The sequence below is a fragment of the Ursus arctos genome, unplaced genomic scaffold (genome assembly GCF_023065955.2).
Source record: "Ursus arctos isolate Adak ecotype North America unplaced genomic scaffold, UrsArc2.0 scaffold_20, whole genome shotgun sequence".
Classification (NCBI taxonomy): Eukaryota; Metazoa; Chordata; class Mammalia; order Carnivora; family Ursidae; genus Ursus; species Ursus arctos.
Window position 1 is genome coordinate 48,649,196 of NW_026622875.1, and position 14,801 is coordinate 48,663,996.

The 14,801-nt window shown below is 43.2% G+C and overlaps 1 protein-coding gene and 1 long non-coding RNA gene across 2 annotated transcripts; one reads left to right on the forward strand and one right to left on the reverse strand.

The window, feature by feature from the left end:
* Window positions 1-6,358: 6,358 nt before the first annotated feature.
* RPL14 (ribosomal protein L14) lies at window positions 6,359-10,043 on the reverse strand. The gene is made up of 6 exons (XM_026496780.4): window positions 9,900-10,043; window positions 9,284-9,385; window positions 8,367-8,461; window positions 7,049-7,148; window positions 6,900-6,953; window positions 6,359-6,687 (listed from the first exon to the last, which is right to left on the reverse strand). Exons 1-6 carry the CDS (start codon window positions 9,900-9,902, stop codon window positions 6,406-6,408), a joined length of 636 nt encoding a protein of 211 aa, XP_026352565.2. The 5' UTR covers window positions 9,903-10,043; the 3' UTR covers window positions 6,359-6,405.
* On the forward strand, window positions 10,040-14,525 carry LOC130544402 (uncharacterized). Its single transcript, XR_008960647.1, has 2 exons — window positions 10,040-10,261; window positions 12,919-14,525. It is a non-coding gene; the product is annotated as an uncharacterized LOC130544402 (long non-coding RNA).
* Window positions 14,526-14,801: the final 276 nt, after the last annotated feature.

The following is a 14,801-nucleotide window of genomic DNA, read 5'->3' on the forward strand; positions in this document are numbered from 1 at the left end:
GGCTCCCTGCTGGGCAGGGAGCCCAATGCAGGGCTTGATCCCAGGGTCCTGGGATCTGATTGCAGGGACCTGAGCTGAAGGCAGTGCTTTTTTTTTTTTTTTTAATAATTTTTTATTATGTTATGTTAGTCACCATACAATACATCCCTAGTTTTTGATGTAAAGTTCCATGATTCATTACTTGCATATAACACCCAGTGCACCATGCGATACGTGCCCTCCTTAATACCCATCACCGGCCTATCCCAATCCCCCACCCCCCTCCCCTCCGAAGCCCTCAGTTTGTTTCCCAGAGTCCATAGTCTCTCATGCTTCATTCCCCCTTCTGTTTACCGCCCCCCCTTCATTCTTCTCTTCCTTCTCCTATCGATCTTCCTATTTCTTATGTTCCATCAATGAGTGGAACCATATGATAATTGTCTTTCTCTGCTTGACTTATTTCACTTACATAATCTCCTCTAGTCCCGTCCATGTTGCAGCAAATGTTGAGAAATCGTTCTTTCTGATGGCTGAGTAATATTCCATTGTATATATGGACCACATTGAAGGCAGTTGCTTAACCGACTGAGCCACCTAGGCACCCCGAAGAAATCTTTTCTGATGTCCTGGTGATGGTCTTCCAGGCTCCCCACGCTTACCCAGGTAACAGTGCTTACTACACTGCTGATATCGGCTTTCTCAGTGTGATTCTTCCAAGTAGACTGTGAGCTCCAAAAATATTTACTAAATGAATGAACTTGTTTCACCTCTTAGTCAGCTTCTTCTGAGAATAGGAATATTGTGAAAAGGAAATGAGACTTGTGTAAAGTGGCTGGAAAAAAAAAAGTCAACAAATTCTGGTTCCTGAACCTGCTTTTACCAACAGTACTTAGTCCATAATAAGATCAAATAAGGGCACTCGAGGATGTTCTATAAAGTTCTAAGGGAAAAATCATTGTGAATCTGAAACCCTAAAGAGCTAAACTATTACACAGACACAAGACGTAATATTGTGATACAATAAAGAAATTTTTATTTGGTCTTCTTCCCCAGTTTCTGGCATAGAATTCCTAAAACCTCTGTAAGTTCTTGAGTGGTAGGGATGATAGGAGCATCTTTTGTTATAACAGTTCATCTTTCTCCCTGGTTCCCAACACAGGAAGCTTCTAAAACCCTTTGAATCCATGGGGATAATAAGAGTGTCGTTTTGTATGCTAATAGAGACCGGACGCTGGGGGTGCTAGAGAGCTTTGGGATAGGGGCTGGTCAACAGAGGAACCAACCATGTGACTAGAATTTCACCCCTATCCCTTGGAGTGGAGAGGGGCTGGAGACCGAGTTACTCACCAGTAGTCAATGATTTAATGAGTTATGCGTACATAATGAACCTCCATTAAAAACACTAATGGGTTGGGAGGTTCAGAGAGCTTCCAGGCTGGTGAACACATCAAGGTGCTGGGAAGGTGAGGAGCTGGAGAGGGCATGTGCACTCCTTGCTCCTTCCCTCACACCCTACCCTATGCACTTTTTCCATTTGGCTGCTCCTGAGTTGTATCCCCATAATAAGCTGCTAATAGTAAGTAAAGTGTTTTCCTGAGTTCTGCAACCCATTCCTAAGTTGTCAAATCTGAGGAGGGAGTCATGGGAACTCCCGTGTATAGCTGGGTAGTCAGAAGTGCAGGAGGCACTTGCAATCAGCATCTGAAGTGGGGCAGACCCCTTAAGCTGTGGGGTCCGACCCTAACTCTGGGTAGTGCCAGAACTAAATTGATTTTGGGACACCTGGGTGGCTCAGTCAGTTGAGCATCCAACTCTTGGTCTCAGCTCAGGTCTTGATCTCAGGATTGTGAGTTCAAGGCCTGCACTGGGCTCCATGCCTAGCATTTTCGTTTACTTAAAACGAAAAAAAAGGGGCGCCTGGGTGGCACAGCGGTTAAGCGTCTGCTTTCGGCTCAGGGCGTGATCCCGGCGTTGTGGGATCGAGCCCCACATCAGGCTCCTCCGCTGTGAGCCTGCTTCTTCCTCTCCCACTCCCCCTGCTTGTGTTCCCTCTCTCGCTGGCTGTCTCTATCTCTGTCAAATAAATAAATAAAAAATCTTAAAAAAAAAAATAAAAAAAAATAAAACAAAACAAAACAAAAAAGGAACTGAACTAATTTGTAGGACACTCAGTTGGTGTCCAGAGAGTTAGAAAATTGGCTGATGCGGGGGAAAAAAACTCTGTACATTTGTTATCAGAAATGCTGTAGTAAGAAACAGTTCATATGTATAAGGGAAAATAAGAGTATTTTCAGACAAGCAAGTATTCAGAAAGTTCGTCACTCATGAATGCTAACTGAAAGAAATACTGGAAGATGCAGTCTATGAAAATAAAAAAAAATAAATTCATGAATCTAAGAGGAAGAGGTAGGACAGAAGCAGCAGTGGGTAGGGGCACCTGGGTGGCTCAGTCATTAAGCATCTGCCTTCGGCTCAGGGCCTGATCCCAGCATCCTGGGATCAAGTCCCGCATCGGGCTCCCTGCTCCACTGGGAGCCTGCTTCTTCCTCTTCCACTCCCCCTGCTTGTGTTCCCTCTCTCGCTGGCTGTCTTTCTCTGTCAAATAAATAAATAAATAAATAAATAAATAAAATCTTTAAAAAAAAAAAAGCAGTAGTGGGTAACCAATTAGTAAAGGATATTACACTAAATACGTGTTGTCTCTTTATTTTATGTATGTATATATATATGTATGTATGTAGGCTCCACGCCCATCATGGAGCCCAATGTGGGGCTTGAACTCACAACTGTGAGATCAAGAGCTGAGCTGAGATCAAGAATCGGCTGCTTAACCAACTGAGGTACCCAGGTGCCCCATGTTGCTTCTTTAAATACTGTTCAGTGAAGGTGGGTAACAGATACAGATATTGGTTTAATTCTGTGGATGAACAGAATAACAGAAATAGGTGGTATGTGACTTCCAAGGCAATTCAAGAAACAAGGGAGTTTGCTTGAGATTCTTTCCCTCTGCCCCTCACCCAACTCGCATACATGCTCTCCCTCTCTCTAAAATGAATGGATAAATCTTTAAAAAAAGATAGAATTTATCTGAAAGTGAAACTGAAAATGTGTTAGGTTACTAAAGGAAAAAAAATCTAAGATAAGTCTAAGGAAGGGCTTGCCTTAATGGCTAAACAGAATGTAAAGTAAAGCTAGGATAATCAGTGCTATATTGGACCAGGAAAGTGCAAATTAAAGTAACATACTACTTTTCATATACTGGTTGCAGAAATGTAAGATATCAGGAGTTCAAGACTGTCAGGCAGGAATGTCTTCATTCAATGCTGATAGAAGTAAATTGATAGAACGAGTCTGGATTGGTAGAACCTACCAAAGGAGTGGTTAAAACCACATGCGCTCTTCAACCCAGCAAGTGCACTGACTGGTAATGTGCCTTAAAGAAACAATGACTCATACGGAAGGAGGAATGTGCAAGGATATTCGGAGAAGTACTGTTTATGACAGAAGAAAACTGGCACCACCCTAAAGTCTATCAATAGAGATCAAATAAACCTCCACAATGAACTTTAATAGGTCACACGAACATTCACACTAGGGATTATTATGCAGAAGATAATTAGGTAGATTAATAGGAGCTGACTAGATAAGATCTCCAGACGTATTAAAAGAAAAAAAGTTGCAGAATAATGCGCAGTGTAAGATTTGTGTTTAAAACAAGCAAACTCTGTAATGTCTATTTTAAATGCATGGAAAATGTCTACAAGGACATACACAGTGGTTTCCTTTACAAGATGCCATTATTGTAGTAGAGATAATCAAGGGTCCCTTTAATCTCAGTTCCAATATTTTATTACAATGTAGATGCATTCATGATTTATTCTGGATAAAGAAATTCAGCTAGCTGGCAGACCTAGAGGTAACCTTAATAACTCAGGTATTAAAAGATACCAACAGATGATGGGGTAAAGAAACATGTGAAGTAGAAAACATGGAATTCAAGACAAATTCTTGTGGGGTGTCACAGTTGGATATTACCTGGAAATTGGAGGCTGCTGAAGGAGCAGAGGCTCTTGAAAAGCAAACTATCCAACAGCCTAATTTTTCCTAGAGGACCAGTTTACCTCAACACAATTCAACTAAAAATACAGAGTACCTAATGCATGAAAGGAACTGTTAGGTGTTGGGGTTATGGACCTTGTTGTCACTCCAACCCATTTGATCCTTGCCACGATGTTGTTGTATAAGGTAGGTTATCAGGGTCCCTGTTCTATAGAAGAGGCTTATGTGAAGTACAAGAATGAGCTAGGGCTGCATGACAGGATTGAAGCTTGGACTCTGAAATCAATATTCGCTCCTAATGCCAACCTCCCCACACTGGACAAGTGTGCAATCCTCCATAATCAGAGTGGACTATTACACGCCTGTGCATTTCAATAACTTCCTGATCTCCTCTTCCATCCCCCAATCCAATCCAGACTATGCTGCCAGATGGGTTTTCCTGAGGACAACCTAGCTCAGAAATTTTTATTCTCTGGCCCCACCTATTGTATTTCCTACTCCTTTTCAGGTGACTTATACTTCAGTTCCTTTCCTGCCATTCCCCTAGACTGGAATTTCCAATTTCTGCTGTTCAATATTACGGTACTGACTAGGTGCAGAGTAAATGCATCTTCCTGTGAAGCTTTCTCATCCTCTGAGCACAGACAGCACATGGATTGGAGGTTAAGGGCCTTCCAGATCAATGGCAATCTGACAAGCACTCTCCCCTCTCCTCCATGAGCAATTTCAAACCTGCATCCTCTGCAAATCTACATTCCCCCACCCCCCCTTCTCACCATGTTACCTTGTTTTCTAACTGGAGAAATTCAGAGATCAGAGACCTCTGATATAAGAAAGCTGGTAGGAAGCTTGGGAATGTGGTAGACTGGCTAGAGACCCCAGAACAAGGTGGCAGGTTAGTGTTAGATTCATGAGTGCAACAAGCCATTGAGTGATTTTCTGACAGCAGAACTACAAACTTAGCTTCTGAACACACTTCTTTTTCCTTCTCATGCAAAGGTTATCAATCCCTCCTCTTCGCTAGGTTCCATTCTGTCCTTTCCTCAAAAACTGAATTCCTTTCCTCCAATTAGCTGCTCTTCCAGAAGCATCCAAACATACCCATCACTCTTACTTTACAAAACCAAAACCTCCAAACTCCATTAACATTACCCTCCCCTCACTGCCCTCTTCCCCTCACCTTGACAATAACCAACATGCTTTCTGTGGCTTCCATGTCTGCCTCCTGATTTGCCACCTCTTATCACTCCTTCCCAATCCTCTGTTCACCTCTATCCCTGGGCAATCTTGAGTGACTGCTCACATACCCACGACCCCAAAACCTGTCTTTAAGAGCTGTGTCACAACTATCCCAGATACTGCTATGGACCAGTCACTAGGCTGTCCAATCATGACTTACTTCCCTACTCCATGAAGCACACCACACAGGAGGAAACCAGGCTTGCAGACAGGAACATGTCTAAACCACACAGCATCTAAGTGGGAGAGCCAGGACCTGAATGCAGGCTGTCAGCATCCATTATTTACCAGACTACCTGGTAAGTCTGTGTGGTGCCTTAAAACTCCTATCCCCAGAGTAACCTTGCTCCAGCTCTCCTTTTCTTCCATGAGCCTAAAGTACAAACCAGAAACTCGGCACATTTGACTTCCTTTCCTTCCAGCCCAATCCATGTAGGCCCACTCAATGGCAGCACTACTGCCTTTTGGTTTGGACCACCATCAAGGTGAGGAGTACTGCCAAACCTGTACTTCCTTTGACCTTCCCAGTATTGCTCCCTTTAAGATTCAGTCCAACAGCATGACCTAAATCTGAGGGATCACTGTTTGGAAATGCTCAATGACTTATTGCACTCATGAATCTAACATTAACCCGCCACCTTGTTCTGGGTCTCTCTAGCCAGTCCACCATATTCTCAACCATACAGCCTTCTTGCAGCTTAAGATCTCCATTTACCTAGACAACTCCCCACCCTTCAGGAAAGGCTGGGTAACCCCAAACTGCCTGCACTTCCCCTGTCTACACCCCATCACTTGCCTATTAGTATCACCAAGCAAAATGAGTTTTGTCCCCATGAATCCCAGTGAGGCTCAGAAGCCATCTTTTGTTTAGAAATAATAGAGAATAATAACAGAGAAACTTTATCATACCATAATGTATTTTGTTCACTTGTCTCTGTTTCTTACAGTGTATTTTCTAAAGAAAATTTACTAAACTCTTAAGCACCAAAAGCCTCTGGGACTTTATTTACCTATCAATCTGCTCCATAATCCCGACCCTAGCAATAGACTTTATGGCACAGATCAAGTACACTCGCCAGCGTGTCAGAAAGAACCTTTATTGTTGTTTTTAATAGCCTCTTATGCTTTTTATGCTTTCTTGCCAGATGCCTTTGGAGCAGGTGCTTTCTGGGCTGGAGCTTTCTGACCCTTCTGAGCCTTTGGAGGTGCCGCCTTCTGGCCTGCAGCTTTCGGGGCAGGAACCTTCTGGGCTGGAGCCTTTTTGCCTGCAGCGGCCAGCTTCTTGGCTGGAACCTTCGCAGCAGCAGCTGCTGCAGCCGCACCCTTAGCAGCAGGTGCCTTTTTAGGAGACGCTTTCAGGAGAGCTGCTTTTTGTAGCTTCCTAACTTCAAGCTTGATTATTCTGTTCCTCTGAAAAATTTCAGTGTAAGTTATTATCCCGTATGCAAACAAAAAACTATTTTGCTGTTCATCCTATATGTATAGAATGCATAGCAAGAAAACAAACCTTATGTCTAAAACCCCTATGAATTCAACTTTGGTCTATTAAGCTTGGACAAGCAGAATTACCACACAAGTTTAGGGTTAGAATATAAAAATCCTGTAATAATTTAAAAACTTACCATTTTCTTTGCCTTCATGACTTTGTAACGATCAAAATCTGTCATCTTGGCTTTCTGTTAAAAAATAAAGTAAATAAATAATCGCTCATACCACCTACCACCCCTCCAAAAAAGATAAGGTCACAATTCAAATGACCCTAAGCCATTACCCTTTCCCTGGCTTCAATCTTCTTGGCCCATCTTGTGGCGGCCCATTTCGTATTGATATCTGCCTTCTGCCAGGCTTGTCGGACATATTTCTGGCGGGCACTAGGAAAGAGCCAAGATCAGACTAAGAAATCAGCTTTGAGACCTCTAAACGCACAATTTATACCCCCTTAAGTTAAAAAGCATAAGCAAAATGATGTCAAAAGCACCCTTCTCATTCATTACACCTCCAGCCCTAGGTGACACCATATGCCACATACCACTTGGCACACTGTATCTTATTGGAATGTTGTTCACTAAACCAGGATGTCTTATAATCCCAAACACATGATTTTATTTATTTTTAAAGTAAGCTCTAGGTCCAACACGGGGCTTGAACTCAAGAGTCACATGCTCTACTGACTGAGTCAGCCAGGAGCCCTTCAAACACACCACTTTAACAAGAAATGCAAACGAGGTCATTTCTGTATTTAAAAATTACCTCTGATCTTGCAATATACATCACTCTACTGTAGTGGATGTAAAGAAAGCAATTTCCTTTTCATAAAGAATGAGGTAAACCTAATCCTCAGGCCTTTTGTACAATGATGCTTAAAGAGATGTGGCCAAACACCACAAAATCTAATTACAACCATCTTGAATTCAAATATTTCTTTCAAATATTCAAGTATCAAAACCCTGCATGCTTAAAAAATAAACCAGCAATACATGTTACGTGTTTCACTGTGACCGTCTCTGTAGCTGAAATAGCCCAATAGTAACCACCACAGTTTTAACTTCCAAAATCTACATCACATCAAGAAAGAATCACTACTGATTTCCTCAATTCCCTATAAGGAGTTGGGAATAGAACCTCCTCAGGAGCTGTCAAAACGAGATGACGTACGTCAAATACTTAATAACTGACACACACTAAAAGCTCAACTAATGACAGCTAGTATTGTGAGAGACAAGATTAGTATTTTTGTTTTGAAGCTAAAGGTAACTAAAATATGTTTGGGAGACCAGAACTCTTTAGGGAGGTCTTTGTTGTATAAATCCTGAAAGGGTGCAAGAAAAAGGATGGTAAATCTGGATAAAGACAAAGCCAGAGAACTGGCAGGGTGGAAAGATAATCACAGGACATTTAAAAAGTAAACAATGGCCATCCACTTCTACACTGATAATCCCTCTTCCGAATTGCTCTTACTCTTCAACACTGTATACTACATTCTCAAGAAACAAACAAGATAGCGAAACTTTTTTTTTTCAATTAAACTAAGCAAACTTTTACCAGTATAAGCAAAGCTGGGGGAGGGATATTGGTTGGTGGATAGTTACCTGTGAGGGAATTTGAGGATGAAGTCAGTGAGCTGCATGCACTTGAAAGGCATAGCCTGTCTCCTTACCTGAGTGCATGGTCCATCAACCAAAGCCTAGAACAAGTATAATCAACAAATCTCAGTGCAGAACATAATAGCAACCCAAGCAGATTTTCTATACATTTGTCCTTTCAGAATCACCAAATCTCTACTTAAATGCTTTTGTTTTTAAAGATTTTATTTATTTATTTTACAGAGATAGAGACAGCCAGCGAGAGAGGGAACACAAGCAGGGGGAGTGGGAGAGGAAGAAGCAGGCTCATAGCGTAGGAGCCCGACGTGGGGCTCAATCCCATAACGCCAGGATCACGCCCTGAGCCGAAGGCAGACGCTTAACCGCTGTGCCACCCAGGCGCCCCTCTACTTAAATGCTTTTAAGAAAGATGAAACCATTGTTAATAGTGCAGCCTATAACCTAACTACATGTAACTTACTTGACAATTTTTAAGTCTTTAAAATCCTTATGTTTCCAACAATCACCGTTATGTTCATTCACAATCTTTGGTCAATGTCTTAGTCTGTGGTTCTCAAATACCAACAATAGCATACAGGGGCATAGAAAGCTATGTGCCTAGCTTTGTTCTAAACTCGATTTACATATAGTAACTCATTTAAACCTCACCAATGTTTCAACCCATAATTAGTTAAAAGGTCTGACTAGCTTAAAATGGCAGAGGTAATACTCAAACTCAGTAGTATTGGCCAACTCAAGTCTGTGCTTGAAATCCCCATTTCGCACTGCCTGTCTCCTCAATGGTAAAACAAAGCTACCACCCAACATTCCTACCTTAGAGGGCCGTTGGAAACATTACCACTACCATCTATACTGTATTATCAGTCATTAGCATGTGAAACTGACACTTTCCTTACACTTACCCTGTTCTGATCAATAACATCTACAATTGCGACCAGCTTCCCGGCATGAGGCCCAAAGGAGACGTAGGCCACCCGGCCAACCTCCACGAAACGCCTGAACACCTAAAATCGAGGGGAAGGGATAGAGTGAGACTTATTAAAAATACTTATTAGTATTTAAGATTTTGCAGTTCACGGACAGTGTAACTAAGTATAGAGAAAAAAAAAAAAAAAACAACGTTGCGGGAACATGCCCTAATGCCATGGGAAGACCCGATGGATGAAATACGCAGAGCCGGAAGCGGCAAAAGCCGGGATCCCGCTGGCTTCCAGGCGTATGGGGCCTCCAAAGTCCCTGCCCGCCTGGGCCCCGGTACGCCCTGGCCCTCTCCAGCTTTCCACCTCTGGCGGCCACTGCGCGCACGCGAGGTCCACGGCGTGCCAGGCCTGCACGGCCCTCCACGCGCTCGTCCGCCGCACGCCCAGAAAATTCCTAAACTCCGTGCTCCACCCGCCCAGGGACCCTCACCGCACGCTACCTAAAACCCGATGGGCGTCGTTCCAAGTTTTCGTTCCCCCTACCAGGCGGAGGTGGAGCGGCATGGCCTCTAGACCAGGAGCCCCAAACAGCACTCACCATGTTGGCGGCGTTCGGCGAGAAGGAAGAAGGCCCGCCCAACCGTGCGCATGTGTAGAAGGTCGCCCCGCCCCTGCGATTAACGAGCCGCCGACGTGAGCACCGATTGGTTGAGGTCGTACGTGCATACGAGCACGCATGCTCACTGGGAAAACATGGCGGGAGTCTGTCGGAGATAGCTACTCTTTTGCACAGGCAAGCCGTGAGATTAACGTTGGTGACGCGGCCTTTCTAGCGGGAGCCCGGTCATCTCTTAGGACTTTAGGGTGAAGAAGAGCATAGAAGCTATGCCTTCCATTATAACTCTGTCCACATTCCATTTTACTTCTTTTAACATTCTTCCATTTTTCCTTCCGTTACTCGTATTTCAGATTTTTGTCTAAATGTTGTTACTCATGGCTTAGTACTAGATTTTTTTCTCTTCCTAAGTGATCCCAGCAATTCTGTTAATATTTTATTTTAAAGTAATTCAGACTTAACAGAAAAGTTACAAAACTAGTACAAGTAATTTCCATAAACGCTTCTCTTAGATTTCCCAGATTTTAACATTATTTGTTTATTGAGAGAGAGAGAGAGAGAGAGAGAGAGAGAGAGAGAGAGAGAAAGAAGGAGAAAGAGAATCTTAAGCAGGCTCCACATCCCGTGCAGAGCCCGACCTGGGGCTTGATCTCGTGATCCTGAAATCATGACCTGAGCTGAAATCCAGTCGGATGCTTAACCGACTAAGCCACCCAGGCACCTCTCCCCAAATGTTAACATTTTATGTTTGCTTTATTGTTCTATCATTTTTTTCTGAATAATTCGAGAGGATGTTAGACATGATGTTCCTTTATCTTTTAACAGCACTTGTGTGCTATTTCCTAAAAAATGAAGACATTATCATACATAATCAGTACAATGATCAAAATCAGGAAAATTATACTAACAATTTATCATAATTATACTATCATAATTTATTCTGTAGTTTTATTCACATGTTATCAGTTGTCCTACTTATGTCCTTTAGTGCAAATAAAAATTTTGTTTCCTGGTTCATGATCTAATGGAGGATTACAAATTGGAAGCTGTCATGTCTAGTCTTAAAATTTATAATAGTTCCTACATCTTTGTCTTTCATAATACTGACAATGTGGACTTGTAGTTTCCCCCATGATCAGATTCAGATTACGCATTTTGGTAGAAATGCTGTGCCCTGATGCAAAACATAGGAATACACACATAGGATATCTCTTTGCCTAAATATACAGTGTTACATTTCATTACTGGATTAAGGCGATCGTTGCACTGGCAATTCCCAAATGTCTTTCAGTCCTTTCCTCTAAGCTCTATGTCAATATTTTCCGGGATTGTTCTACCAGCCTCCTAAATGATCTGCTTTCTCCATTGCCTCCCTTAATCTATTCTCTGCTCATTAGACAGAGGGATCTTTTAAAACGAGTAAATCAGATAACATCACTTCATTGTTAAAACACTTCAGTGGTTTTCTACAGTATCTAAAATAAAATCTAGGGGTGCCTGGGTGGCTTAGTAGATTAAGCATCTGCCTTCAGCTCAGGTCATGACCCTGCCATCCTGGGATCGAGCCCCAAGTTGGGCTCCCTGCTAGGCAGGGGAGTCTGTTTCTCCTTCTCTCTCTGCCCCTCCCCCTGCTTGTGCGCGCGCTCTCTCTCTCTTTCTCTCAAATAAATAAATTCTTAAAAAAAAAAAAAATCTAAACTTCTTACTCTAGCCTACAAGGCCCTGCATCCTATGCTCCTATATTCAAACACACCTGTGCCATCCCTCCTTTCCCATCCTCATTGTGCCTCAGCTACATTGGTCTTGATCGGGCCAAGTTCTCTCCTGGTCTATGAGTTTTTCACATGGTGACTCCCCTTGCCAGGAATGCTCTCCCCTCTGTTCATACTCATTGGATGGCAGTGCCAATGATCTCTTGTATTTTTTCCAGATATCTCTTCTGAGAGACTTAACCTACCACATAAAAAAATAGGTTTTTTTTTCCTTCCTCCTTTTCTAGCTCAATTTCATTTCCTCAGAGCTGTTACCACAGTTGCAATTGTTTGACTTATTCTTTGTCCACAGAGATTGTAGTTCTGTACGAGTTGGAATAAGTTTCATGAGGGCAGGACCTTGGCCATTTTTTTTTCTTTGTACGGTAGGCTCAATAAATGGGTAGTGAATGAATTAGTATTTAGGCCTTGGGATCTTACTTTATAATTTAAAAAGCAAAAGGCATGAATAAGGAAATTCATAGCAGCACTTTTTTTTGGTAATAGCCCCCAAACTGGAAACTACTCAAAGGCCATAAATAAGAGAAAGGATAAAAGTTGCTAGGAATGGAGTCAACAGCAACTATAAGGAGTGATACGGATGAACTTACACATAACACTGACTGAAATAAGCCATATACAAAGAGTATATGCTGTATGATTTAATGTAAAATTCAAAACAGGCAATCTATGATTGTTAGAAGTAATGAACATGTTAACCTTGGTGCAGGCAACAGTGGCTGGGGAGTAAGAGGCTTCCGAGCTGTTGGTGGTCTCTCTTCGTCTAGGTGCTGGTTACACCAGTGCGTTCAGCTTGTGACAATTCAGATCTTTACTCTTAGATTTGTGCATTTCTTTTCACCAAATGCATGTTTCCTGGCACTACAACCAGATAATCTGATTTGCAGGTCTAGGGAGGGGCACGAATCTGCATTTAAAAACAAGCTCCCCAGCTGGTTCACTGAAACACACTTGAAACACCTCGGGATTCTCCACAGTTACAGAATTATTTTTCAAAATTTCACTATCTGGTTATGTCACCCCTGTTTAAAATCCTCCAAATGTTCATTTTTATCCCCTATTTCTATAGAATAAAGTCCAAACTTCCTAGCCTGGCATTCAAGGCCCCCCCAATCTCACCCCAACACCTTCGTAGCTCCCCCCCCCCGGCAATTGTGCGTTCCTCACCCCTAATCCCGTTATAGCTATAAGTCTTGCGGCTATTCATGCAGTTGTGTCCCCTTTCCTAGAATATGATCCCCATTCTCCCCAAAGAATGACATCACGTCTATGAAGAAGCATCTAAAGATCCCTTCTCAAGCAAGCAACTCCAAGGCGGTTTTCAGATTTCTTCAAAGCTCCATTAGAATGGGTAGGTAAGTCCAACTGAGCCTTATGTATCTCGCGAGGTCGTGGGCGTCCAGTAATGAGCAAGAAAATCATTAACAGCTACCGACCTCAGAAACCAGACCAGACCAAGCGCAAGCTCAGGTTGGCTGCACGCCCCTTCCGGGACACCCAACGGGCTCGTCCAATCACCGAGAGGAAGGGCAACTCCTGGACCACGCCAGGATCCAAGATGGCGTCATGGACTCGCTCAGTAGTTTATTCGGCTCCTCCCTGCGGAGCCGCGCCACCACCGTACGTCGTCCCTGCTCGTCCAATCACAGAGAGGAAGGGCGAGCCGGCATCTGTGCCTGCCAACAGACGTGGCGTCCTGCAGGAGCTCTTAAGCTTGGATCCTTCGCTGGTCATTCGCGTGGGCTCTGTTGGAAGTTATGCCCGTCTGAAGCCGTGCCCCCTGCGCTTGCTTGTGGCAAGAGATGGATGTGAGGGGCAAGGCGGACGCCCCGCTTCGGGTTTCTGCCATGGAGCACCGAGCAGAGGGGTAGCGCTGGTCCCGGGTCCCGGCTGGGGGACGAGGAGGACGGCAGCAACACGGCCACTTCCCCTTAGAGTACCTGCAGGTGTCAGCTTGTCCAGAGCTGTACTCCTGTAATCAGCTGGATCCCAGAGTACCTATCATCTTCAGCTGAGTAGGTGTGTCTCGTTTGTTTCTTTCAGTCACGGATAATGGAAGCGTCAGTTGAGCAGACAGAATGTTGAGTGCCCAAAAGAGAAATCTAAGCCTGTTCAAGAAGTGAACCGAAAGCTGCCTAGAACCCAGACTTCTTTCTTGTTCCTGTAACCTTTCCGAGATGTGAACACCTCCCGGTTATAACCAAACTGGCATGGTAGTCATATGTATGCCTACCTGGCATGATATATTTAGGAGTGGAAAAAAAGTGCATGTTACATCTACTTTCAAAATTTTCATCCTAGGAGCCCCAAAGCTGAGTAAAACAGTGCCTCAGCCCAATCAACCTAAAACCATCAGGAATAAACTTGTAGTCCTGCAAAATCAGGTGCATTAATTCATTGTAATGAGGGACACTGCACACCAGAGACACCAGGGGGCATTTAACCAAACGAAGGAAAAGATTGAGTTGCAGAATTGTGGGGAGATGTAAAGTTTAGATGAAATTTAAATGAAACACTGTTTTGATAGGCTCAGTGCAAAGCAGGACTGTATAAAGGGGTCAACATCTGTCCTAGATAGCAAAATGAACCCATGGTCCTGTTTCTTTGAGATTTTTGCGTGGAAACCCCTTTTCTGAAGCTTTGCATCTGAGTGGTAAATCGAAACTGTTTCATTCTTGGGGCACCTGGTGGCTCAGTTGGTTAAGGGGCTGCCTTCTGCTTAGGTCATGATCTCATTGTCCTGGGATGGAGCCCTGCATCTGGCTCCCTGAGTCTGTTTGTCCCTCTCCCTCTGCCCCTCCCCCCCCTTTCTCAAATAAAATCTTAAAAAAAGAAACTGTTTCATTCTTACCGATAAAATTTCAAGCACCAGCGTTTCTGAGAGTCCTTGATTTTAGAGAACAAAGTTTCTAGGTGAGTAAGAAAGCAGTAGTGTTCCAAGAAGGTTATTATGACACTTTATAGCTGTAGTATTGGTTGGCAGATACATTGTTTCTTTTTAACTTTATAATTGTTTTTATTTGTATCTTTTTTTTTCCTGCCTGAAGGAAGAGCCATGCAGATTTTACTTTTTCAGTCAGAGCTAATTTTTATGTCATGGAAATGCTGATGA